Source organism: Ceratosolen solmsi, unplaced genomic scaffold (assembly GCF_000503995.2).
Source record: "Ceratosolen solmsi marchali unplaced genomic scaffold, CerSol_1.0 scaffold7, whole genome shotgun sequence".
NCBI classification, from domain to species: Eukaryota; Metazoa; Arthropoda; class Insecta; order Hymenoptera; family Agaonidae; genus Ceratosolen; species Ceratosolen solmsi.
This window is the reverse complement of record NW_011948413.1, coordinates 3997724-4024071: the sequence shown is the minus strand read 5'-3', so window position 1 is coordinate 4024071 and position 26348 is coordinate 3997724. Positions and strand designations below refer to the sequence as shown.

Genomic DNA, 26348 nt, shown 5'->3' with positions numbered 1-26348 from the left:
ATTTTCATGCTATTTAGAATCGGTCCAGAGTTCCATTTCGCACAACATAACGAACTCGGCACTGTGCTTAAGGAACAGCTTGCTATTTTGTTCACTAAACTCTGTTTCTTTCTGAATCACTCGATTTATATGTAGTATAGACGCGAACAAATTATTAAATGTTCGTTCTCCACATTAAAAAAAAATTAATATGAATAATATGAATAAACATAAAAAAATATGGAGGTATCTCTTTATTTTATTTCTTTTTAAAAGTATGCTTATGAAATAATCAGTTGAAAGTTAAAGATAGTAAAAAAATAATACAAAATTCAAATATCTAAAAAATAGGTAAAGCGCCTATAAAACAAGTAAAATTGTAAGTCCATGATTTAGCCACATCGGTAGTCCGTCAGTGCTTCAACAATTACTGTGGACAGTAGTAGCCACGATTAAGTTAAGTAGTGTAGTTACCGTTATCGCTTGTACAACACTTTTCTTATCTGTTCACCGAAAGCACACTTGTCTAGTAATATATTTAAAATAGTCACGGGCTGTCTTCATACAGTTGTCGCATAATCTGGATCTCCTGGAGAATGTGATTACGTTTCTTACAAAGCACACGATCTACATCTTTATTGAGGCTATTTCAAACCTATAATACACCTTTTATCACAAAATTGACCTGGCTCGTGACCTAATGAAGTTAGATCTGCACAACATTTATATTAATTTTGTCTGTGGAATATATTCATACCTGTATTCTTGTCTTTTTGTGTATTATAAAATTATGTTTAGAAATTTTTTGAGAATACAAAGAAGATAACACAAAAGTTAATAATTCCACTCTATTGCATGCAGTTTACATTCTGTTGTATGAAGGTTAATGTTATGTTTAATATATAAAATAGACAGCAGATAAATAGAATAGAGCTTTCTAATATCGACTATATCGCACTCTATGCTGACAATTGACGTACTTCATTGCAATTCTTATTTTACTTATCTCTCGTCATTCAAAATAATAAAAATTTAAAGTTACCAAATATCATTCGAATTCCTGAATAAAAGGTATTGAGTATATTTATTAACATCATTATATTGTTGAAATTCTTAGAATAATATAGTTCGTTTTTACTAAGTTTATTTATTTCTTTATTAATTCCTATGAAATTATGTATTCCCGTTAAATGCTCTTATACTTGTTTTTCATGATTTTATTATTAAAAATCTCTTGAATAGAAATAAAGTTAGCACTTTATAAAATTTATCTTGCATAATTTTATGGAAATCTCCCTACTCATCTAATATAAATTAAAAGCTATCTGTGCATTCATTTTTCCATTGAGTGAATAGATGCTGATATGGTTAGAAATAACGATTGGATCGATATTATATAATATAAAAGCTTAAATCGAAAAAAAGAACAAATATTATGCTTTTGTTACATTTTTAAAGAAATTTTATTTTATTTATTTTTCGCTGGTCATTCTTTATTTCTATTTTTACATTTAAAGAGATATCTCATCTACTGTATATCTATAAAAATGATTTTTTATACCGTTGCTAATTTCGTACTTCTTGTTTTATTGTTGCAGATATTATTTTAATAATACGTTTTATTTAGTCAAAATGTTTCCTCCTTTTTTCCTTGAATGCGAAACTCGTTGTTTGAGATCAATCACCTTATTTTTACTACACTATTATAGTCGGCGCCATAACTGTCGGATTGCTTTCAAGACTTCCGAAGCTAACTTGGATAATTGTGCTACGAACGCTAACAACGCTAAAAAAATTATTCGATTTTTATTTCTTCTTCATTTCTCACCGTGCTTTTAACAGGAATATTTTTATGGACATATTGTGCATGACTGTTGATTTATTATTTATTATTAGTTCTACTTTTATATTTGAAATTGACTATAAATGCATTGCAATTAATATAAATAAATAAATAAGTATATATTAATATATATATATATATATATATATATATATATATATATATATTAGTTATATTTTAAGGTACATCTTTTTATATTAATAAATTAGTTAGTCACATCTCGCACAAAACAAGTCGGGCAAATTTACGCTATTTCGAAGAACACTTCGAAACCGTACAAGCCCATAAGAGTCGATAGGGCAAACTTACGTTCTTCCGAAGAACACTTCGGAACCATTCAGGCTCTCTAGCAGAGATAAGACACGCTCACGCTCTTTCGGAGAACACTTCGAAACCATTCGAAACCATTCAGGCTCGCTAGCAGAGAGAGGACAAACGTAAACTCTTTCGTAGAACACTTCGGAACCATTCAGGACCTCTGGCAGAAATAGGGCACACTTACGCTCTCTCGAACTAACACTTCGACATCGTACAGGCCATCAACAGCTGACACAAGAGTCGCTATGCCTTAAGCACATTGTCACAAAAGGATAACAACAGATCGACTGATGGACTATAAATACCGATTATTAAATCCTTCACGAGTTAGAAATCTTACCATTAATCACTCTTACCGGTGACTAGATTCTTTTACTGTCCCCATAAATAATTAAAGACACAATTGTTTACTTAATATATTCCATTAAACATCTTACACCATATCAAGTATAGTTATTCATACATCGAGCGTACTTGATTCGAACACCATCTTCTCATGCTACCTCACGAGCATGATTGACTGACGACATCAGCATTACCTCAACTTCAAGACACAGTAAATCCATAGCATCTACAATAATTCAAGAATACAGGAATACACCCTCACCAGTTCAATAGAATTATTTCTCTGTACATAAAAGTGCAATATTATTATAATATTTTACAATAATAAACATTGTTTTACTAAATACACGATACTTTTCAGCCTTATCACCTATTATTTCCTTTGAAGTTATCCTGCCGAGAGACTAATCCACTGAACTATTGAATTGGTAGTTCGAGCCATAAACTAAACCTTTAAAAATCGAACAGTTACTAAACTACATCACAAAATGTTTGAGAAAATTTGACATTTAAGAAATATTACCTAGCTTTAGAGTAATAAATAATGCTTGTAACAATGAGAGTAAAATAATAAGATATTGAAATGACGTTGACAATATATATTTTATTCTTCATAGAATATATAATTTCTTTTATAAATAATTTTAATTTTAAGAAACCTAAAATATCATAAAATGTCATTATTGATTAGAATTTAATAAAATATATATTGTAGTATTGGAGTTTTGGGCTTAAGCGAATATACTACCAAAAAAGAAATAAGATAGTTATGGATATTTCAATGGTTTTTATATGAACTCTCTCGAAGCAAAATCTCAAGAATGTATATTTACATTTGAGCTTGACGATAGTAGTAGAGCAGAAATGGTTTCTGAATTCAATGATGATGTCGAGTTAAGCAAGTTGAACGATTAGTTAGAACCAGAAGTATTATCCGTATCATTAACGACTCAATGAATCAAGTGATTATTGAAGTACTTCATACTAACATATAGCCAAAGTAGTTTCAAAATATCATACTAATTCTGAAAACCCAATAACAGTAAAAGCGAATAATAAAAACGATTAATCGGAAAAAGAGAAAAACAAATATAAGACATACAACTTTCATATATTAGAATTTCAAGTATCTCTATTTATATGATAACTGTATATATATGTAAGACATATGCTAAATAATGGAATTAAAAATAATGCTATTTAAAAATTGAATAGATTTAAATGATGATTATATTTTCATTCTAAAAAACTTTTAATAATGCATATATACATATTATGTAAGGAATCACGTTGCAAAGATATAAAGGATCGTAACATAAATTTCATTAATGTTGCAATATGCGAATATATACGAAAATTATGACAAAACATTGGATAGAAGCTAAGTGGACATATTTTAGTCCACTATTAATAAGTTGTGAATATAACTCATAATCCATGTAAACAAATCCTTACAGATACTTTTTTAATAATAAAAAAATAATAATTATTAAACATTTTTAATTAAAAATTAAGTTAGCATCTATAAATGAATATGTATTTTAGATATCATAAAAGTATTAACGTATTCATAAGTAATACACATTCCAATGTAGAATACTTATTTTCAAAATATCTTACTCAGTTTCATTATGCAGCAATGATTGATGGGCATAGTCAAAACTATGAATAGCAAGTATAATATACTTCATATTTTTATGGATAGTATCTCATATACATATAAAAAATATTAATTCAATCGTAAGAGTAAAATATCAACAACAATTTTGTTGTAAAGAAATCTCAGAAAAACTTGCAAAGGAATGCTTAAAATAGTAGAGTATTATAAAATAGTTGTGAAAGTAGTTAGCAAAAAAAACGAACATATATAAATTCTGTATAACTTGATTATTTTATGCTTAAACGAAAAACTGTCTGGATAAAAATATTAATTAATTATTGTAAAATTATTAAATAAATAATATAATATTAGAACAAAAGTTAAGTCAAAATTAAAGTAATTAGTAAGAGTGATATTTAAATATACGTTCTATCGTGTGAAATAGTTGATATAAATAATAATTATAATTTGGATTTTATTTAATTTTGTTCATTACTCTGTATTTTCAAACAGTGTAAGCTGCCCTTTATGAATTTCAATTGTTAAAAACTTTATGAAAACAGGAATTTTTCGATATCGAAATTAAATTATAGTTGATATAGCTTATTTTAAGATATTTGTTTTAACATCATTAACATAAAAAAAAAATATATATATATATATATATATATAATTATTCTCATGTACAGAGATAGTAATAATTAACTGTACATAGTGTCGATAGCGATGATCATTAAATACATACGTATGAAGAATATTAATACATAACTTAAAAAATAGATTAATTATACTTCATGAATTAACGTAAAAATCATTTTCAATTAATTTAGATATTCAACGAACGTTTTAATAAAATATTCTGAGATATGATTAAAATGAAGGCAACTGCGAACTTTCGATAAAAATTAGATGATAAAGTAAGATAGATTGAAAACATCTATTATTTACTAAGAAGTCAATCTTCGGCGCAATTGCGACTAGAATCGATTTTTGATTCGTTCAATATAAAGATAAAAATTGCTCTTAAATTATATATAAAATTACAAAAGTTTTTTTATTTATACGTTTAAAGATAAATAATTGAAAGTAAAAATACAATGACAAATGAATTTCCATTATTTCCAATTCAATTTCCAAAATTTTCATTATAACAAATTAATTTTGATTCAAAATTTTCATTCAGAACATTAACAATTTCAATTTTTGATTTAATTTTTAGTGTGCTGCAATTTCTGGTCTAGGCTTTCGTAGAGGAAGTTATCGGTGCATTTGCAAACGAGGCTTTTATTATCCTGATATAAAGTCAAGTAAACGTTACTATAATGGTACTGTTGTAGAAGAGGAATATGAAAAACTTATGTTGGTAAGTAAATAAATACATTCATTCGAATAAGTTCACAAGTAAGTTTTGCTAATGGATAAAAATCCCATGGGTTATTGCATTTGAAAAGAGTAACCGATAAATACGAGTATTTTTCTACATTTTTGTAAATACCACTACTTATTATTACTTCTATAATTTAATTTTATTTAATAGATAAATCTTACAGAAGTTTTAAAAGTTTTTATCTTTGAAAATAAGTATTTCGATAAATTCAGTGTTTATTTGAATAGATATAATATTAAATTATTGTATTAATTTATATATTGTTATGTAAAAAACTAAATTTCCACTATGCTTTCACGTATAAGTCTTTGTTTATATGTATAATATATCATATGTTTATAACATTTTGTATATATATATATATATATATATATTAAAAAGAAAAATTATTGTAAACTGTGTCATTACAACACATTATACATTAATATAAAGATATATTTATTGTTATATTTGTTGATAGTTGTACTATCAAAATATACATTATGCAGTTAGTCACTTAGATTAATAATTCTTTATCTTAACCATGTTATAGAATGTAAAATGATTCATAAATTATGTCCCTACGTGCAATAATTGTAGAATTTCTATGAGCTCTATATTTATGTTTTAAACGTAAGATCATTATGATTGAATTATAATTAAGAAAGACACAAATACATACTATTTAAAATACATTCACTATATTGATTTACGAAATTTCCTTTGTTATCATATATATATATATGTTTAAATTTACTTATTTATAAAATCTAGACAATAAAGACTTATTCAGAAAATAATAATAACTATCAATATTAGCAATTCACATGTGTACACATTCATAAATACACATGCGCTTTCAAATAACCTATGCAATTAATAAACCTCAATATATTTTAAATAAGTTTTGTATCGAAATCAGTTTAACTCAAATGAATGAAGGAATTGTAACAAGTTTATAATCTATTTTCAATTAGCCACTGATTTTATAAAATATTGCAATTTAAAAAAAAATCGATTTTGCAACTATTTAAAGTAGTATAAATTGAAGTATAAAATAATTATTTATATATTAGAATCCACAAATATATATGTTCAAATTCTAAATACATGAAATATTTAGTTTAACATTTTATTTATCATATCAGAGAAGAATATATAGTAATGAATTTCTTACTTATGAATATAAAACATTTTAAATATTTGTTTAAGCATTTATCGTTTAAATATTTGTAAAATATATAATGAATATTTTTATAGAATCAAATGTAAATTTTATCAAATTAGAAGTATGTATTACATTCTTTTATTGTAACTCTACATTAAACTTAATTATGACATTTTTCATTCAACAATTAATATAGTGCTTTTCATTGTTCTTTAAACGTTTTTTTTTTTTTTTCATTAATTAATTGAATTATTATTTCTATCTCTCTGACTCCTTTACTTTTTGATAATAGAAATCTACTTGTAGTCACAAACACATATTATTTCGAATATTCATATTTAGTAAAAAAATTGTGTCGAATAGTCTTTGACTTCCTTTGTACTTCTTATTCGGTCGCTCTTACAGCTGTTCGATTATTTAATTCCTTCCTATTTTGAACTTGGATTTCTAATCTCACACTTCCTTTCGTCGATTAGTTTCCGCTTTTGCACGACGAAATCGATAGAAATGATGCTTCGAATAACTACTATTCTGATACTACATGATTGGAGAATGCTACACGTGGTACCAATATTTAATATACTTTTTACGCATATTCGTATTATATTCATTATTTTCAGTTAATTACAATATTTTTATTTCTTTTTAGTTATATATATATATATATTAGATTTGTTCTGTATTTTACCAATAGAACAGCTTAGTTTTAACATAATACCCATAAATTCCTTAGTTTGTATCACATTCGGATTTTTTCTTAACAATTCTGTCCTTGTTCTCCAAGTTCTTAGAATCCGGAATTCTATACTTAGGAAAATAACTTCTCCTTGGCCCGGATAAAGTTTATCTAAACTTCTTTACATCCCCAACGGCGACAACTATTGCAATTTTTTTTATATATTTTTAAAAATATTTTATTTAATACCTTTGCTTAAATGATATTTTTTAAAAACAATACTTATTAACATAAAAATAAATAGCGAGATATCTGATAATAATTTTTGTAGTATTTAATTATAGCAAAACAATTTAAGATCTTTCAAAAAGAACTAAAAATCATTAGCAGTAGATAAATTAATTTTTAGTAGTAATACAGAGTAATAAACAAACGTGCATTCTCAAATTTATTAATATTTCTAAATTTAATATTCTCAATCATTATTATTTTACAATTTTTTGTCTGACTTCCATCAACAATTTTCTCTTTCTTGGTTTCATAATAAAAACTTGCATCTAGTCTTTGAATTAAAGCTCGAAGTCTTCATGAATTACAATTTTCTTAAATAAATAATAACATACATGTTATTCAAAATTTTAGAACTTTTATTAAAAAAAAAGATGGACTCCCTTTATTTTGAAAGGCAAGTTGTTGTAATAACAAACTATTATGTACGCTGTAAAATGGTCGGTTTTGCATATGACAGAGTCATAAATAAAGAAATACAGTCTTTATAGATTCTAGATTTCACGAAGATAGTCATAAATCAAATTTAGTTTGAGGTAAATATTATAATTTGTTAAAAAGTGAATTTTTATGAAACTATATAATCATCTGCAGTAATATAAATATTTATAATAATCTATTTTTGCAAGTTTAAAAATCTACAATTTTGTAATATTAAGTTTGTTTATAATATTGTTATTTTTATCCAATTTTAAATTGTCTTTTTATTTTTATTTCTTATGATGTGAATTTTTTTACAAAATTTTATTTGAAAATTTATGTATTTCTTGTATTCTAAAATATAGCGAATACGGAAAATTTACCTAAATATAAACATTTATAATTCTAAAGTCGATCATAAAACAAAACTTACGAAATTTTATTTTTAAAAAACAATAAATACCACTATTTTCAAATTCATTTTAAATATCTTTATTTTATGCAGCAACTTCAAATTGATAGAAAATAAAACTAATGTACAATATTCTAAAAATTTAATGTCTCAAAAGTAAAGAATATTTATTGGAATATTAAAATACAATTCTATACGTAATTGTGTTTAATATCAATAAATCATAGCAGTATTTGTAGAATTAATAATATTAGGAAAAATGAAACGGTAATTATTATTATCACAATTAAATTTACTAAATTTTAATAATAATAACAGCAACAACAACAACAATAGTTATACTAATAATAAATGTTATTTGTTTAATTAAAAATCTTGTTTTAACTTTTCACAATTTTTTAAAATTAAATATATTGTTCGATATTGAGAGAATTTCTCGTGTATTAGTTTGGAAAAAATACCAACGGTCATAATTTTTATAAAAAAAAATTCCACGGTCATTGGAGGCTCGGAAAGCGCAATAAACGACCTTTGTCATTTACTAGCAAGAGCGCAACGAGTCTGTTAACGCGAGAATATTTCGAGAGTTAAAATATCCGAAAACAAGCGAGTAGAAAAACATTTCCTGAAATTCATTGTAACGAGAAATCCAGCTCGTGCGAGATCGGGCAATCCCCGTGTCGTGTCCTCAATGCCCTCAATGTCACGAGACATCACCCATGCATTGTTGCCGCTTGTATATCCTCACGTTGCCGCTTGCATAGGCCAAGCGAAGACGCTTTACCAAGAATACCCCCCTCCCCCCCCCCTCCGACCCCCTCGCAATGCTAAGTCCCGGAGAGGGTGAGCCTCCCCCCAATTGAAGGCGCTGCTGCCAAAGATTACACTTTTTACGGCGTTGTCATTGTCTAAGTCTAATATCCTAGGAAGTGGGAAAAGAGGCGTACATGCTCAATCATGCCGCCTAAAAGCGGTGCACCCTGATTTGACCATGATTAGACCCTGATTAGACCAGGAGCACCTTGAGTGGGGACTCATTGTGAGAGGTGTTAATGTTGGGGACGACAGAGTAGCTAAGGGTTGTTTGTGTGAGGAAACCAAGTTGGAATGGCTTTCCTCGTGGGGGAGTCAAGTCAGAAAGGACCCCTCTCACTTATTGGTGAAAACTAGTGACTAAGTTTTTATTAAGTGAGACACTGAAAGAAGGAAGATACATGAATCCTCCTGTGCTGTAGATGATAGGTGTTATCGCTATTTCCTTCTTACTACATGAAAGGACCAGACTACCAAGCACGCACTCCCGGACATTTGGATCGTGAATCATGGTGAACTACTCATCCCGGATCAGATCAAGGACACTGTATCGCTGTGAGTACACAAAGTCTGTGTGACCTACTACATTGCCATATCCAGTCCGTCCATGACTGAGATGAAGCAATCATTAAACAATATAAAACACTCACCGAAAAGAAATTTGCCATTTCAATTGGTGATCCTTACAAAATCAACAACAACATCATGATCTCAAGGAGCATCTTGTGTAGTGAAACATCCGTCCAAAGAAACGTTCCAAGAAATCGCATCTTCACATTAAATTTAAGATGCATTCAAGACACCAATATGTAATTGTATTATAAATTGTAAAATAAATCATATATTTATCAAAACTATATTTTCTACAGCCCATCCACGTCCTCTCCTAATCTCCTTCCCGAGCATTTGCATTTGACCAGGGCTGGCGGCAAAAATAAAATATTGATGAAGCATTGGCAGTTCGAGCCAAGAAAACTACATCATTTTCGAACATGAATACTTATACCTAATTACTTTTAAAAGTATTTTTTAATTTAGAAATAATAATTGTATTTTATATTTAGAGCTTCGATTTTATAAAGTTAAAATCTTTAGTTTATTCAATATCAATATTAATATACCCAAAACTAAAAATATACGTACCTAATATATTAATCATTATGTATTTATATTAAACATCGTATTTGATATATTTAATAAACCATGAATAATTGAACTGTTTGGAACAATAGTGATTCATCAATTTTTTTAACATTATTCTTTTATATTATAATATAAAGTTACATTAATCTTATGTTACATTGCAGTAATTTATTATTAATTAATTTACCTTACTTAAATAGAAATATTTTTGTTTAATATTAAATCAAAAACATATACCAAAAAAATATAGGAACAAAATATATGTTTAATTCAAAATGTAGTAATTTTTAGTATTTATTGCATGGAAATGCACGAAGAAAATTTAACTTTCTTATTAATTTTAGAAAATATTATTCTTCTATCACATCACCTGATATTATTAGAAGAAAGATATTAAAGATAATTAACAATTCTTATAATTAGATTAATGAAAATTAATATATCAAAGTATTCGAATTGAAAAGATTAAAATATGGAATCCGGCTTTATACGCATAATACTTCACATTCAATTTTGTCCATCGATTAGTATTAGTATTAGTATAGTTTTATAGTATAGTATAGTTATATAGTATATATAGTATAGTATATATATATAGTAGTATAGTATATATATATATATATTAGTATAGTATATATAGTATAGTTTTAGTATTCTTATACAAATATTCCTAAATTTACATAAAAATAATTGTAACTTTAAAAAAGAAACTTCGTATTAAATGATATGTTGTCGTCACCCAGATAGAGTGAAAAAGTAATATGGTAATAGTGATGGTTAGTTAATACATAATTATTTTAAAGGAATATAAAGTTTAATAGATAATTACGATATATTTATTTATGCATTTATTTCAGAAATTTCAACGTGATCATTTTTTTTTTTACCTTTTATAATGATTAATGAGTATATGATATGAGTATTCGATAGCGATCATCAAATTAACAAGATCAATATATTCTTATACTTTTTTTTCCCAATATCATTATAATTCTTACAAATTACAAATATTAAATAAATAAATCGAAAGAAAAATACGCCATGACTTTTATATGTGAACTGTAAGTAAAGAATTTTTTGAAAAGCTTTGTGAATTCTGTTCCTTCGAAATATAAATGTTCTTTGTTGTGTAATTAACATTTTGTTGGTTAACGATACTATTATTTAGGTATATGTACATTTACAATATGACATACATAAAACAATAAATTATATTTGTTTTTTGTCTTATATTTGATTTATTTAACATTGTATTGAATATTTAACCTTATTTGTTCATATAATATGTTAGTTTTTATTTTGAATACGCATTTTATTGTAATTACATCAAATTTAGATGTACGTATATATTCTTCATTTTATTTATATATTAAAATATATTTATTATAATATGTATGTATATATTTGCAAACACTTAATTGATAACATTAGTATTTAAATTTCTTGTTGAAAATTAAGATTAATACTGAGTTTGCATTGTATTTTATTGCATAGAGTATCGCATATAATATATATATATATATATATATATATATATATATTGTATATAGAATTAATTTATCTGATTTCTTCCGCGGATTAGTAAATACATATATAGATCAGAATTTACTTTTGGAATATTAAATTAAAATTAAATATAAAAAGATTAAAAAGTATATGTACTCTTCGCGTAGATGTGCTATGATGATGGTGATGATGATGACGACGATGACGACGATGACGACGATGATAAAATGATAAAATGATAATAGATATAAATTTATTGTTCTTATAGTATTTACACTTACTAATATTTAGTTTTAAAAGACATGTAATCAAAATTAAATTAAGTTTAACTCAAATAAGTACTTCACGTAGATTTCTAATGGCCTCCTTTTCGCCTTGACACAACTCTAGATTTAATTATCGTAGGAAGTTTTGTTGGAAAAGAATGTTAAAAACTTTAACGATGAATAATGAACTTTTTCGACAATATTTTATTCTTTATACTTGCTTTAATTTTAAGAACGCATTATCCTTATCATTTTAAAACTAACCACAATTTACTATACCTAAAATTAAATGTAAGTAATTTAAAATAATCATTTTTCATAATAAAATAATAAAGACTTCTAAAAATTAATACGATAACATTAATATATTGTAAGAAGGAATGGTCCAAACTACATCATTAATTTTAATTAATCATTTTCAATTTCTTTATTTAAAATTATGAATCGAATTATATAGCATAGTAAATAGATGGTATTTAAAATATCAATAATGAAATTATTTACTTAAATAATATAATATCATTAATTTATTTTTAGTAGTCGGAACATAATAAAAAGGTGGAAAATAATGCTATATGTTGGGCCTCTTATAGAATCTTAATATAAACGCATTTCAATTCTAGTTGTAGGAAATGCAAGGAAAATCGTTATTTTAGTATCTGATTGGTAGCAAATACTTGGAAATTACTCGGAAGGAATACTAATCGAATACGAGAATAGAAATAGTAAAAATAAATATTCAAATATTTATTTCTTGTTTTTTATTATTCAATACTTAACAATTATTTTATAAACTTTATAATACGATAAAATAAAAGTAATATTTAAAACAAAATTATTGGAACAATTGTACTATTAAAAAAAAAAAAAAAATTTTTTTTAATATTATAAATTGGAATTTGAAAAATTACATTATTCTTCAGTAATCTGAACTACGCAATTTCATTTTACTTCAATTCAAATGTCATTTACTTATAAATTTTTTAATTATTTCACATATAAGTCCCCATATTCCACTATCTAAAAACGTTTTATTCAATATATTATAATTTGGATAAAATTTTGGCATGACAATATCAGTTTGTGAACAGTAACATCGTGTGCGATATACTTTTAACGATTGTTAAATGCTTTTGATACTTTTATATCAAGTATGTCCTCTTTATTATTATTAACTCACTTAATCTAATTATAATGATATACGATGTTCGTCACTCGTTATTAGGGATAAGTGCAAGACCCTGAGAAATAATTGCGAATGCACCTGGGTAAGTGGAAGTGAAGCACTCTTATCACTGGTGCTTTGATCGTTGTTTAGGTATACGAGCAATCGAATAAACTCAGCACTATAAAAAATTCTTTAGTCCTCTCATATCTAGAAGAGTTCATTGACTTTTACATTCGTGTTCTACGGGTATTACATATAATTTCTTGTAGTTGGCTCATTATACTTTTAAATTGAAATGTAAAATGATTACGGTTAAAGTATTATTTAAATTATATTTATTTTTAATGTATTTTTTAATAAATATGTCCATATATGCTGTATCTAAGAAAATTGTAATTATTAAAAATGCAATGTAATTATAAAAAATGTTAATAATACTTTCGCAATATTTATCATAACAAGAAATCTGTGTATGTAATATTTAGATGAAGTGTATTCGAAAAGTTAATGAAAATGATATAAATTAAAATAATGATTACTTAAATTTATTGATTAATTTAAAAAAATTTTATTAAGTAATAATTAAATATGAAACATTTTTGTAAATAATTAATTTATAATATGTCTTTGAAGTTGATAGATTTGGATTATTTTGTAACAAAATTGAAACGAGTTTTATGAAATAATAAAACACATATTGCTGTGATCGATCGATGGTAACCAAATTAAAAAATCAAATATTATATTCCATTAGCGGAGGGATACAGTATAAAGAATATAATGTAAATCGATATTAAAATAGTCAAATTATTATGTAGAAAATAGCAAATAAGTTTTGATAATAATTTAGTTTATAAAATATAATGATTAGAAACGATATTCTCTGCTTATTTTTCAGAATGTTATGATAATGAGAATGGTAGGTATAAAATTGGATATTTTGTCGTTCTAAAGAAAGATAAGAAGTGAGAAATTATCACTCGAGCTTTTAACTCGAAAGGACTGTCTGCGCCACTTTTATAACAAGTACTTCTTATCAGGTGATTATATCTATAATCCGAGATTTTTCTTCTTCAAAGCAGATGTGATATATGCACTATATTTCTTGAAATTGGGCATTCTTCGGGCTCTTGAAACTAGTAACTATCACTGCGTAAGCGATAATTTTTCTGTTTAAAGTGTTTTTACCATACATTCCTTGAAGCAGTAATTTTTTAGTGTGTGTAAGTCCTAATTCCACTCTTTTCAATGCAAACAGGAAAACTTTTGCATCTTGGGCCTCGAGGTAAAGACAGACCAATTTGGGTTACGTTAAGTGGCATCTGCCTCGGAGCACAGTGGAGAATATTCCCTCGGTTTCTGCAAAGCATAGGGAAGGGAATGGAACCTTGTTCAACTTTTAATTCAAATTAAGCTCAATTACCGTCTAAGACACCTGTATAGTGTTCATATCCGCGAAAATGGAGAAGCTTATGCTGTAAGATTGAGGATAGGGCAAGACCGGCAACACCTGTATGGTATCTGCATTAAAGCCTAAAGGAAGAATGAGGAGATGGTTATTCAACTTAAAGTTCGGACTGAGCTCAAACATGGTTGAAAATGTACCGTTCTTCGTAGTAAGTTATTTCTCTCGAATATATTTTAGTTTTAATGAAACCTTGCTGAATTCTTTTGAATGATACACGACACTTGATTAATTGTAGTTAATATAAATAAGTATAGTTAATGCAATGAAAATAATACAAAAGTAATGAACAGAAATATTAATAGATTAATTACTTATGATTTGGATACAATGTACTGAGTGGATAAAAACTAAATAGACAAATATTTCATACGAATGAAAATATCTATCTGTAGGCACGCATCTATACATTCATTTAGGTGAAGTACGATAAACGATAAGTTTTTAATCAAGCGCGGGAAATAATAAAGACGAATAAGCATTTTGAATTTTAGCTAATATATTTAATGTCACTTTTACATTTCGGCGTTTAATTTATGATGCTTTTTACATATGCAAATAACACATAAAATTAGATATAATACAATAAATATCTATATCAGCGATAAATAAGAGTAGAAAGGGAAATAGCCGCTACTGAAGAACTTATTCATACAGAATAATGAGAAAATCGATATTGAATAAATATGTCTGACACTATCCAGGATTGCTTTTATATTTAATGAAAGTGTCATAAAAAGGATAAAAGTCTGTTAACTGAAAGTAAAATGAGCTTTTCTGTACCTTAAGTAAGGCTTCTACTCGAGTTACACTTGACTGAATTGACGTGTAAAGTACATCGAAGTGTAAACGAAAAGGCAAACATCTAACGATTTATAGAATACTTGATCGATATTAAATATAACATAGTGCAAACATATTATATAATATTATACAATAAAGTACAAACATATCATATAATATCATACGATATAGTATAAATATATTTTATTAATCAAATTATATTTGATTGACAATTTATATTCCATTGACATAATTTCATGTATCATTTATATTAAGATGTATTCCGTAAATTATGTAAAGCATTTAAATGTTTCCATATATTTGTTAGCATTTAGCGATAGCGCACAAAAAAAAAGAACCTTTTATATTAATTATAAATTCTTCTATATTATATTATTATATTTACTACAAGATATACCAATGGTTTTGAGACAAATAGCAAGCAAATCAATATATATATATATATATCATCTTATATACCCAAGAACCAAAGCTACAGTAAAATTCTAGCTGTCCGTTATGTCTTGCCATCAATTAGAATTAACAGCTGCATATAAGCGGAAACGTGCCTTTAATATCACCAACCTAAAATCTTGTGTCACGTACCATCCGTAATGGGAAGTTTTCAACAATCAACAATCCGCTTAAGTATTATTACATAAATATTGTTATGAGACAATATTTGAAACTTGCTCGATTTAAGTACGTATTCCATGAATGTTCAATCTGCGGTCGCTCCGTACTTTATGGCCAATTGAATACAGTAATATACAGTTGTTTATATTAATCAACAAGTATTGCTTATCATAGAATTATTATTTTATTAATAAATTCAATTATTAATTGATAGCCAACAGCAACTGTGAGTCATAACAATAAATGCAATCAAAAAAACAAAGCAGGAAAAAATATTAGATAATTATCTTTAAAAATTTCTATAGAATCAACTTTTTTACAATCGATATACTTTTACTATAAATATTATATATTTAATTACATATACTATATCAATTATCACGTTAACTGTAAATATACTACTTATGTCAGAAGGATAAGAAAATTAATTGATTGACACTAATCACCATACACAATATCAAAGTAAATAACTAAAAATTTATTACAATTCTTTCTATATATGCTATTTCATTACTATAAAACTTTAAACTAATGACAAAATAAATATTGAATACATATCAACTGACAATACTTGCCAATCAAATGTTTGTATGCAATTTCTACCAAGCAATAAGCATAATTTGAATAACGCTTTTTAAAAGTATTGTCTTTTTTAGTAACAACGTGTTTAAATTATGACTTCAATATGAAAAACTACAGTTCATCGGTAAATATTGACAAAAATGTTCACATTACATTTCACAAAATTTAATATAAATAAAATTCAGTAAAATAAATATTAATATATTATTCATAGTATAAAAAATTACTAAATTTTGATCTATTTGGTAATTGCCTTGAAATTCAATATTTTCGAGGTACACTTTTCTTAATATTTTTGTAGACATCTTTTATGCACGATTCATGCATTTATCTTCCAATACTTTTTCTACATTTGACTAAAGGTAATGGCTATGATCAAAAAATAAAAAGTGTAGTCGCTTGCCTTCATTATGCTCCTCTATATTTCAGGAGCCACATAGTAAATGTAATTAACGACGTGGAACACAAAATATATGTATTTTATTGTTATTTTATCGTCATGATTTATTACCTGACATATTTGAAATATTTGTAGAATAATTTTTGTTACACATCATTAACTTGTTTTTGCATCTAGCTTAAAGATATAGCAAATAATTTACATTTCTATACAAATTAAATCTGACATCAAAGCATTGAAATTATTAATATTTAAGGAAAAGGATTTTTGACCAATTATTCTTACTTTTATATTATTTTGAGTACTATGTACTACTTATTAAATTATATGTTTTGTACTATTATAATGATGTAATGTATATATATTAATATCAGGATTACATTTAAATAGTAAAAATATATTTGTAATTATAAACATGGAATATTTGAATTAAAAATTCCGATATTGATAAATATAAATTGTTTATATGAAACTAAAAATAATATTATTGTATTAATTATCTTTCGATACAAATTTTTCTCTGTTTTAGCCTTTCTAATTAACTTTCTACATTTATTAAGATAAATCATTATTATTGATGTTGCAATCTTTTTATAATCAAATAAAATCAATTTTTGTAGGAATGATATAAATCTTCTATTTTATTTTTTGCGTACAATTATTAATGTGCTATTTCGAAATTAATTTTCTTCTCATGAACTACACAAACGATTAAAATGTTTTTAAAAATCAGCTTCTTAACTTAAATATTCTAATAGGCTTGTACTTTTAATTATACTAATATTATATTTTCTACATGGTCACAAAAAAATAATACATACTTATTGTTTTAATAATATTTTTACAAGATGATAAATTGACATTTCAGTCAAGTATTTGATATAACATTGTACAGAGTTATATAGGAATTTTTGAAAATTATCAAATACTTTTAATTTTATAGAAAGTTTTTCATGAAAACGTTCTCATTTTTCATCTTATCCTTCAATAGTGTATCACTTTAAAAAAATTATAAATTATTATAAATTTCCATAAGTGTTTCTTTATATAATCATGTGTAGTGACATATATTTCTTTGTCAAAGTATAACAATACCGTATTCGTAAAAAATTCATACATTTTGTATCCTTTTGAAAAAATACAAAAGAATGTGTTATAGAAACAACTTCATATTTTTATTATATTATTATAAAGTTAGATTTATAATTAATTATAAACAATTAAATGGGCATTATCCCGTAAAGGGAGATCGACTTCAAACTGAATGTCCTTACTATGTATAGAACACTCTTGGCTTATACGGTTGAAACTAGAGCGCGCACTCACGCGTGTGTGGTGTGTATAAATATCTATTATAATATTCTTGGTATATTAAAATATATGTAAATTAGCATCGTTAAGATCATAACAAAATTTCATATTTTTCGTATTGGTGATATATACGTTGGTACTTGGATAGTGTATTTATTGCCTTTAAATAAAGTTAATGTGTGCATATTGAAATGCTATTATATTTTTCTTATATGTATTATAATTTTATTATTTTAGGGAGAAGAAAGTCAGTACGCTATAACGGGAATTTTCGAATGCTTACCGTGTGCTGAAGGTTGCGAATCATGTGAAGATGGTTCTCCGTGTGTAGTTTCTCTCAACTGGCTTATGAGAACTGCTATTCTCATTTTGGAATGTTGCGTTATCGCATGTCTCCCTGCTGTTGTACTTTTTACGTGGAAATACGGTAACGTTAAGGTAATTTGGAGCAAATTTTTACCAAATAAACAACTATTATCACGTAATTTAGTTTAGTTTCAAAGACAAACAGTCATTTATTTCTATTTTTGAAATACTTATTTATAACAATAATCTAAACAATAATTTTTGTACTTTATAGGTAGTCCGAGCTGCAAGTCCAGTTTTATTACGCGTCATTGTTCTTGGAGCTTTTTTCATTTATTGTACAGTAAGTAAATACTATTATACTAATTATATAACTACTAGTAGTTACAAAATTACGTTAATTATTATTTATTAAATATTTTTCATTATATAGTTAATACCAATATAAATTTCATTCTATATATTCATATATATATTAGAATTTGTCGTTTAAATGTATTTTATGAATTTTATAATAAATATTTAACTTAATTTAAAATGCATTCCGCTTATTTTATAAGAATAAAGATAAAAGGAAAAATATACTTTAGAAGTAGGAGAGTTTAATTAATTACATTAAATGTAAATATATCTGCAAAGTAAATTATTTAACAATTATTCTTTAGATAATTAAATAAAATTTAACTACTAATTATATAAAGAATTTTTTTAAAAAGTAAGAATATTTATATAGTTATTAATGATATTTGTGAAAAATGTAGCAAAGTACTTGTAATTTTAATTATACGAAAATTTTATAAATATATTTTTCACTCTATCAATTCAGATATATATTTAATTCAAAATACTTACATCTTTGAAAATCTTTGTAATATATGTTTATAGTTACTTCATGTTTCATTAAAGAAAGTGAATAAATAATAATGAAAATACAAATATTCTATAATATCCTATTTATAATAGGTTATCAAAATATGCAAGCAACAAGAAACCATATTTGCAATTCTTACTGCGTCAATATTTATGCGCTGAAAATGTAACACACTTTGACGCTTAAAAGTTCGTTAACAAACATTGTTGTTATTATGAGTCAATATATTAAAAGATTTGAGAATATTTTAAAGTTTTTAACGAATAATAAAACATACGTAATTGTTTAAATAAAATATTAGGTAAAAGTAGAAATAAAATAACGTAATATTGTCAGCCTGATTCCTAATTTATTAAAATTTATTCCTTGTTCAGCCGAATTTCAACTTCTTGCGTAGGCAAAAGCAAATGAGTTATTCTTGCTACATTCTGTTCATCATTTCATTGTTCAAAGAATTACGGACATTTTAAATGTAATAATTATATTGTATAATTATTTTATTATAATAATGTATTAATAATAATAATATAATATATAATAATATATTAACAATAATTATAATAATAATATAATAATATAATAATAATATAATTACAAATTAATTGTAATTATATTAATGTAGTATATAGATTATTATAATATCTAATAAAACATTGTAATAAATATTTAATGTATCACAATATTATATTATCATAAAGTTATTTTATGAGTTATTGTATAGTTTTTTGCAATTAAAATTAAATTTGATTATATTTAAGATAAAGTATTGATAAAAGTTGTGGAATTAATAGAAATTTATTTTTTAATAGAGGCCTTGATTATGTAATAATTACTTTCCAGAAATACTTGCAAATTATTCATAATTCAATTCAGATTGTAAAAATAGTATTGAACGATTTAAAATAAGTTATATGAAAATTTGAATCTTTCGATTTTACATATAATTAAGTAATAAAATATATACTTATCACATTTATAAACTTACTTTTTTTAATAATTCTAGTAGATCATAATTTGTACGCATTTTCATTAATTTTTATTTCATTCAATTAGATGATTAAAATTGTTCATTATATATGTTTTAATATTATTTATTTTTATCTCATGATTTTTAACAACCTATTTGTTAAAATATATTTGAAAGGAATAATCGTAAATAAATTATAACATCTATTTAAATTATACTATTATATCGTTCATCTTTTATAAGAAATTGAATTATTCGGTTATATTATTATTCTTTATATTAAATATGTTTATTTCTACTAATGCGAATTACAATGATGGAAATTCATCATGTATATTTTCAAATATTTACGCACGTTTATATGGGATATAAAATTATTAATAATAATTATTAATAATTTATTAATAATATTTATTTATTAATAATAATTATTAATAATTTAATTTGATATTGCTTAAAAAGTAAATTGTGAATATAAAAAAGAAAAAAGAAAAAAATATTTAATTATTTATTTATTCATCAAATAATGTAAAGAATATTTAAAGTATTGAAATAATATGTTTGATACGTAAAAAATGATACTCGATATTTTATATTTCAAATTTTATCCTTTTATCTGTGAATTCCAATATCCTTCAAACATTTTTGCATTTATATAAAAATATTTTTTAGGTCCTATCAGTATTTCACTATTTTTTGTGACATACACATGTGATTCCCAGTCATTATTTTCTTCATGATACATGATAATTTTTGTTTTTCCGATACATTTGTTTTTTTTTTTAAAGTTCCGAGATTGTCTCTATTCTTTTCTAGTCATGAAACAGTAATCGTTTCTCAGTATTAACTGCCTCAAAAACTTTTTTTGTTTCTGTTCATTGAATAGTAGAATTTTTATAACTTATCCATTTGATTTAATCTGTTAGAAAAAGCTTAGCCATTTTGCGCTTTCATTTTACATTTTTTATAATTTACTATTTTAGTATTTTTTAATAATAATTCTTGTTAGTTTATTACTTATGTACTATTGAATACTATTTACAAGTTCGTCGTAATATTACAATTTATTTTTGCAAATTTTATATTATGAAATTTTATTTACAAACATATATTCAAAAAAATTAATCCGGTTTAAGTAGACTATCCCGTATTTTGTTTGTTATAAATTATGTTTATTATAAAAAGGTTTTTAAAACTTTATTCTAAATCATTTATTACATGAAAAAATTAAGTTATTTCATAACAATTGTATTCATGAGAAATTTTTTTTAATTCATGAGAAAAAATCCATTAGTTCCAATAATTCTACTATAATTCATTTGCATTTGAATAAGTTTCATAAAAGTAGCTTTAATTTAAAAATTAAATTTTTTACATAAAATGATGTAAGCCTTTGAGACAAAATACGCGAAACCTTACTAAGTCGATAAACGAACTCTGTACTCTTCATTTACGTAGCAAATGTTCTTTTTTCAATTTAATTACTGATACACATATACTATAGTTCCTTATTCGAGCCTTTTTCATAATTGAAACATAAACACAGACATTCATATTATATTACTTATATGAAAAATGATATAAATTTTATAAATGAATAGTAAAAATTTATCTATTTGTTTTTAATTATGCAAAATGAATGCTTCCCATCTATGAAGGTGAATGCATATATTTATGGGAAAAATCTAGATTTCTCTTGTGAAAAAATAGAAAATACTTATTTTCATTGTTATTACGATAATTGGTAAAGGTTAGAGCTAAATCACAAGAGTGCTTAAGTCTTTTAAAATTTCTACAATTCTAAAACTTGTATTTTTGAATTATTAAAATTATTAAATTTCAAATTGAAAAATACGTATGATTAAATTAAACAAATAAAATTGTAATCTTTGTTGTATATTAATACTAAAAAAGTACTTGATGAGGCTATATATACGACATAAGTACTTTAAGCAAATACGCAACGAATATATGCCTCGCGGGAAAATGTTTGTTATCGACCTGCAGCAGTTGAGACCTCATACAGAAAGATATTTATGTCACCCTAGTTATACGAAGGTTAACGGGGTGGTGGTTCAATCATAGTTTATGTAATTGCAAGCGTACAGCTTCTTCCGATGTACGAAAAACTGTTTGACGCAATACAATGGAAAGTGCAATATGAAATATGGAGTCAACGCCCAATTTAAAAGACTGTGTCGGTGAAGTACTGAATAAATTTTGTCTCATTATTGAGTTCTAACGTAGCGCAGTTGTGCAATTCACATAAACAGTCATACAATTTTTTAAGAAATTACTTGTAAATAGTTGTTACATTTAGTTTTGCAAGTTATATATATATATATATATATATATATATATATATATATATATATATATTTATTTATTTATAGATTTCAAACTAAGTTCTTAAAAAATTGCATGACTTTTTATGTGAATTGCATAACTTCGGTGTGTGTGTGTGTGTGTGTGTGTGTATTTATATCTTCAATATAAATACCAGAATATTAATAGAAAGTTATAATATTTGTAAATTTTAAATAATTAAAAAAAATGATTTTACCTATTCCTTATTTTAGTAATGCCTATTCAACATTTTAAATCTGATTGATTACGGATTAATGTGAAAAATGAAAAATCTATATTGTAATTGTCTTTTTAATCGAATTATTGAACATAATTTCTATTCGTGTCTGTGGCGTTAATCAAATATCGAATATAATGCTCAGTTTATAATATGAGAATAAGCTTTGGAAAAAAGTATATTTTAGTTAAAAAATGTGAATGTATTCCAAAAACAGAAGTTACTAAATTTAATTTGCTACTGAATAAAAATGCCATTAACATTTTTATATATTGTAATAAATTTTTATAAATATAAAAATTATATCGATTTCTAAATATTCAAAGAAAATTTTCATGTAATACTTTACTTCTTAATTAAATCTTCTCATTACTATGAGTTAAAAATTAAATCATATTTAGAATTTAATAACTTTTTGATTATTATTTTATATTACTTTTCATATATATGATAAAGTGAAATGCTAATATTAAAAAAATTACAAGCCTTTGAAAAAAAAATATATAAAATTTATTTATTTTACTTATATTTTTAAATAAAATCTATTTTGCTTCTTTTTAAGGATACCTTATCTTTTTATATTTATTTTTAATGTACCATTTTTATTTGTATATAAATGTACATAATGGATTTTACATGATTCCATACTACTTTTTATTTAGCTTCATCGAATCTGGATATAACCATCAACATTAGAAATATATACATTTGTAATTATAATCAAGTATGTTTACCTAAACATATAAAATTTTATAGATATATTTGTTTTGATAATGATAACAAATTTAAAAATTTACAATATTCATGTATCTCGATATACAGAGAGTGTACTTTAAATATACTGTTTTAAAAATAATTAAATAACCAATAATTAAATTATATAGCCATAATAAAGCTACTGGCAATCAATATTCCATTTACTCTCACTTTTCATATTTAGTAAATTAAATTTGATAAAATACATAGAACTATGATAATAGAAAAATTAACCACGTTAGTTATCTTTAACTATATTCATTAAATTTTATATTCATTAAATAACAGTTTTATAAATTAATTTTCGATATTTTAATCTATTAAAATTGTTTTACTTAAAATTAAAAAAGCGATCGTTGTTATTATATCGATGTAAGTTACATAATGCTGATTACAAATGTTGTTTATTGTATGAAATAAACGTGTAGGTCATTTGTAAATTTTATGCTTTTATTAGGGTTTTATCAATGTCATACAATCCTAAATAAAAAAGATTCTAGATAAAATGATATCGTTACTTGATTAATTTGTTTTCCTAAAAACATTAAAAAATCTTTTTCTAATTCTATTTCATTTCGTGGTTTTTTGTAATGTTTTTGTTATCATCTTCGCATTTTTCCAGTAAATTTTAGGTTTTCTTATTTTGCACGTAAATTTTTTACTAAAAAACTAAATACCTATTTAATTTTTGTCGTTTAAAATTTAATTTATTTGACTATAAATTTGAAACTATTTATTTTATTAAAATATATTTAAATTAAATTACGGTTATATTATAATTCTTGCTCAATATCTTATTGCTTTTTCGACGAATATTTAATATTGGTTCTTTTTAGCTTTTTACTATGCTATTATTTCTAACGATAAATCCTTCACAATATTTAGCAATAATGTTTATATCTATTATACTGTTAAATATTCTTAAATAAAAATACTATTTACTTTATGTTTATTATGACATTATTTTATAATTTCATTTATAATTCAGTTCTAATATTTAGTTATTAATATTAAAAGTTTTTTTTATTCAATTACAGTTTTCTTTTCAAAGAAAAGCTTTTATTTTCTATTTAATTGAAATAAATTGAACCTAGGACAAAATTGGATAATTGTTCTATCCCTCCTTTCTTTGGCTGCATTTTTAAATTGTAGCTCTAACTTCCATTTTATTTTAATTATGTTTCTTTTTTTATCCTTCAACAGCATTGTGATTTATTCGATAAATTTTTCTTCATTATTTTTTCTCATCCATTATTTTCTTTGAGTTAAAAATCTTTTTCTTCTTTAAAAATTTGTGTAATTGATTTTCTTCAACTTTTATAAATTTATATTTCAGTCTTTCTTTCTTAAGAAATATAACTTTCAAACTTTTTTTTCTCTTTTATATTCTTCAATTTTACGTACATTATCTTTTTATTTAGATTAAATTAACATTTTTCCAAACTATTATCGTTTCTTATATATATTTTTTTCAATTATGAATAAAACTTAGTATTTCTATATATCATCATATCGGTCTTTTTTTTTATTATTCATAGATATATGATAGTAAAAAATTTTTTATTCTATTTTTACAACTTCTTCAATCCTATTATAAATTTATGTCTAATCTGAAACGGTTTTTTTGTTATGCAATTTCAAATTTAATTTATTATTAAATGTAATATTATTTTTGCAATATCCTTTTTGTATATTTTCAACTTATATCTAGATATTTCTTTACATAAAAACATCGTTAAGACTGAATGAAATTATAATCAGAAAAAATTTATGCTGCTACGTATATTTGATTGTTTCATATAAAGGTTGAGTTTTATACAAAATTTGTAACAAAACTATTATATATCAGAATAAATTTTCAGTAAATATTTTTAATATACTTGATATAAGCATAAATACTACTAAATTCGATTGCAAGTTTATATTGGTCGAATTTTTTTTTTTCAATTGTTTTAAAATATGCAGTTATACAATGTTTCAATTATTCAAATTAATATGATAATCTATTAATAATTCTTTTTTTTAAGCGAATTCAGTTCTTCAAAATTTAGGGATTATACTTCATAATATATTTCATCGTATATTTAAGTATATTTAATCATCATATATATAATAAAAATTTGATCATAATATATTTTAAAAATTCAGACATGTTTTTATATTAATTAATAATCAAATATCATAGAAGAAATAATAATTAGTATAAAAGAAAAAATTTTAATATAAATTTAGAAATTCATATGCTCATAGAATATTGCAAATCGTGCCTGCAAATTGTTCAACTTCAATATCAGTTTTACACATTGTGCTTATATTTTTGTTCGCAGATATTATAGCATAGATGGAAAAAACATTTGTTAGCACCTTATAAGAAAT

General features: G+C 24.2%; 1 protein-coding gene across 1 annotated transcript in view; it reads left to right on the top strand.

The window, feature by feature from the left end:
• Positions 1–26348, top strand: part of LOC105367639 (probable G-protein coupled receptor CG31760) — a 97115-nt gene that overhangs the window by 33309 nt on the left and 37458 nt on the right. The window contains exons 4-6 of the mRNA XM_011506406.1: positions 5305–5448; positions 18726–18926; positions 19069–19137. Of these exons, the coding sequence (XP_011504708.1) occupies positions 5305–5448; positions 18726–18926; positions 19069–19137 (414 nt within the window). The remainder of the gene's footprint in view (positions 1–5304; positions 5449–18725; positions 18927–19068; positions 19138–26348) is intronic.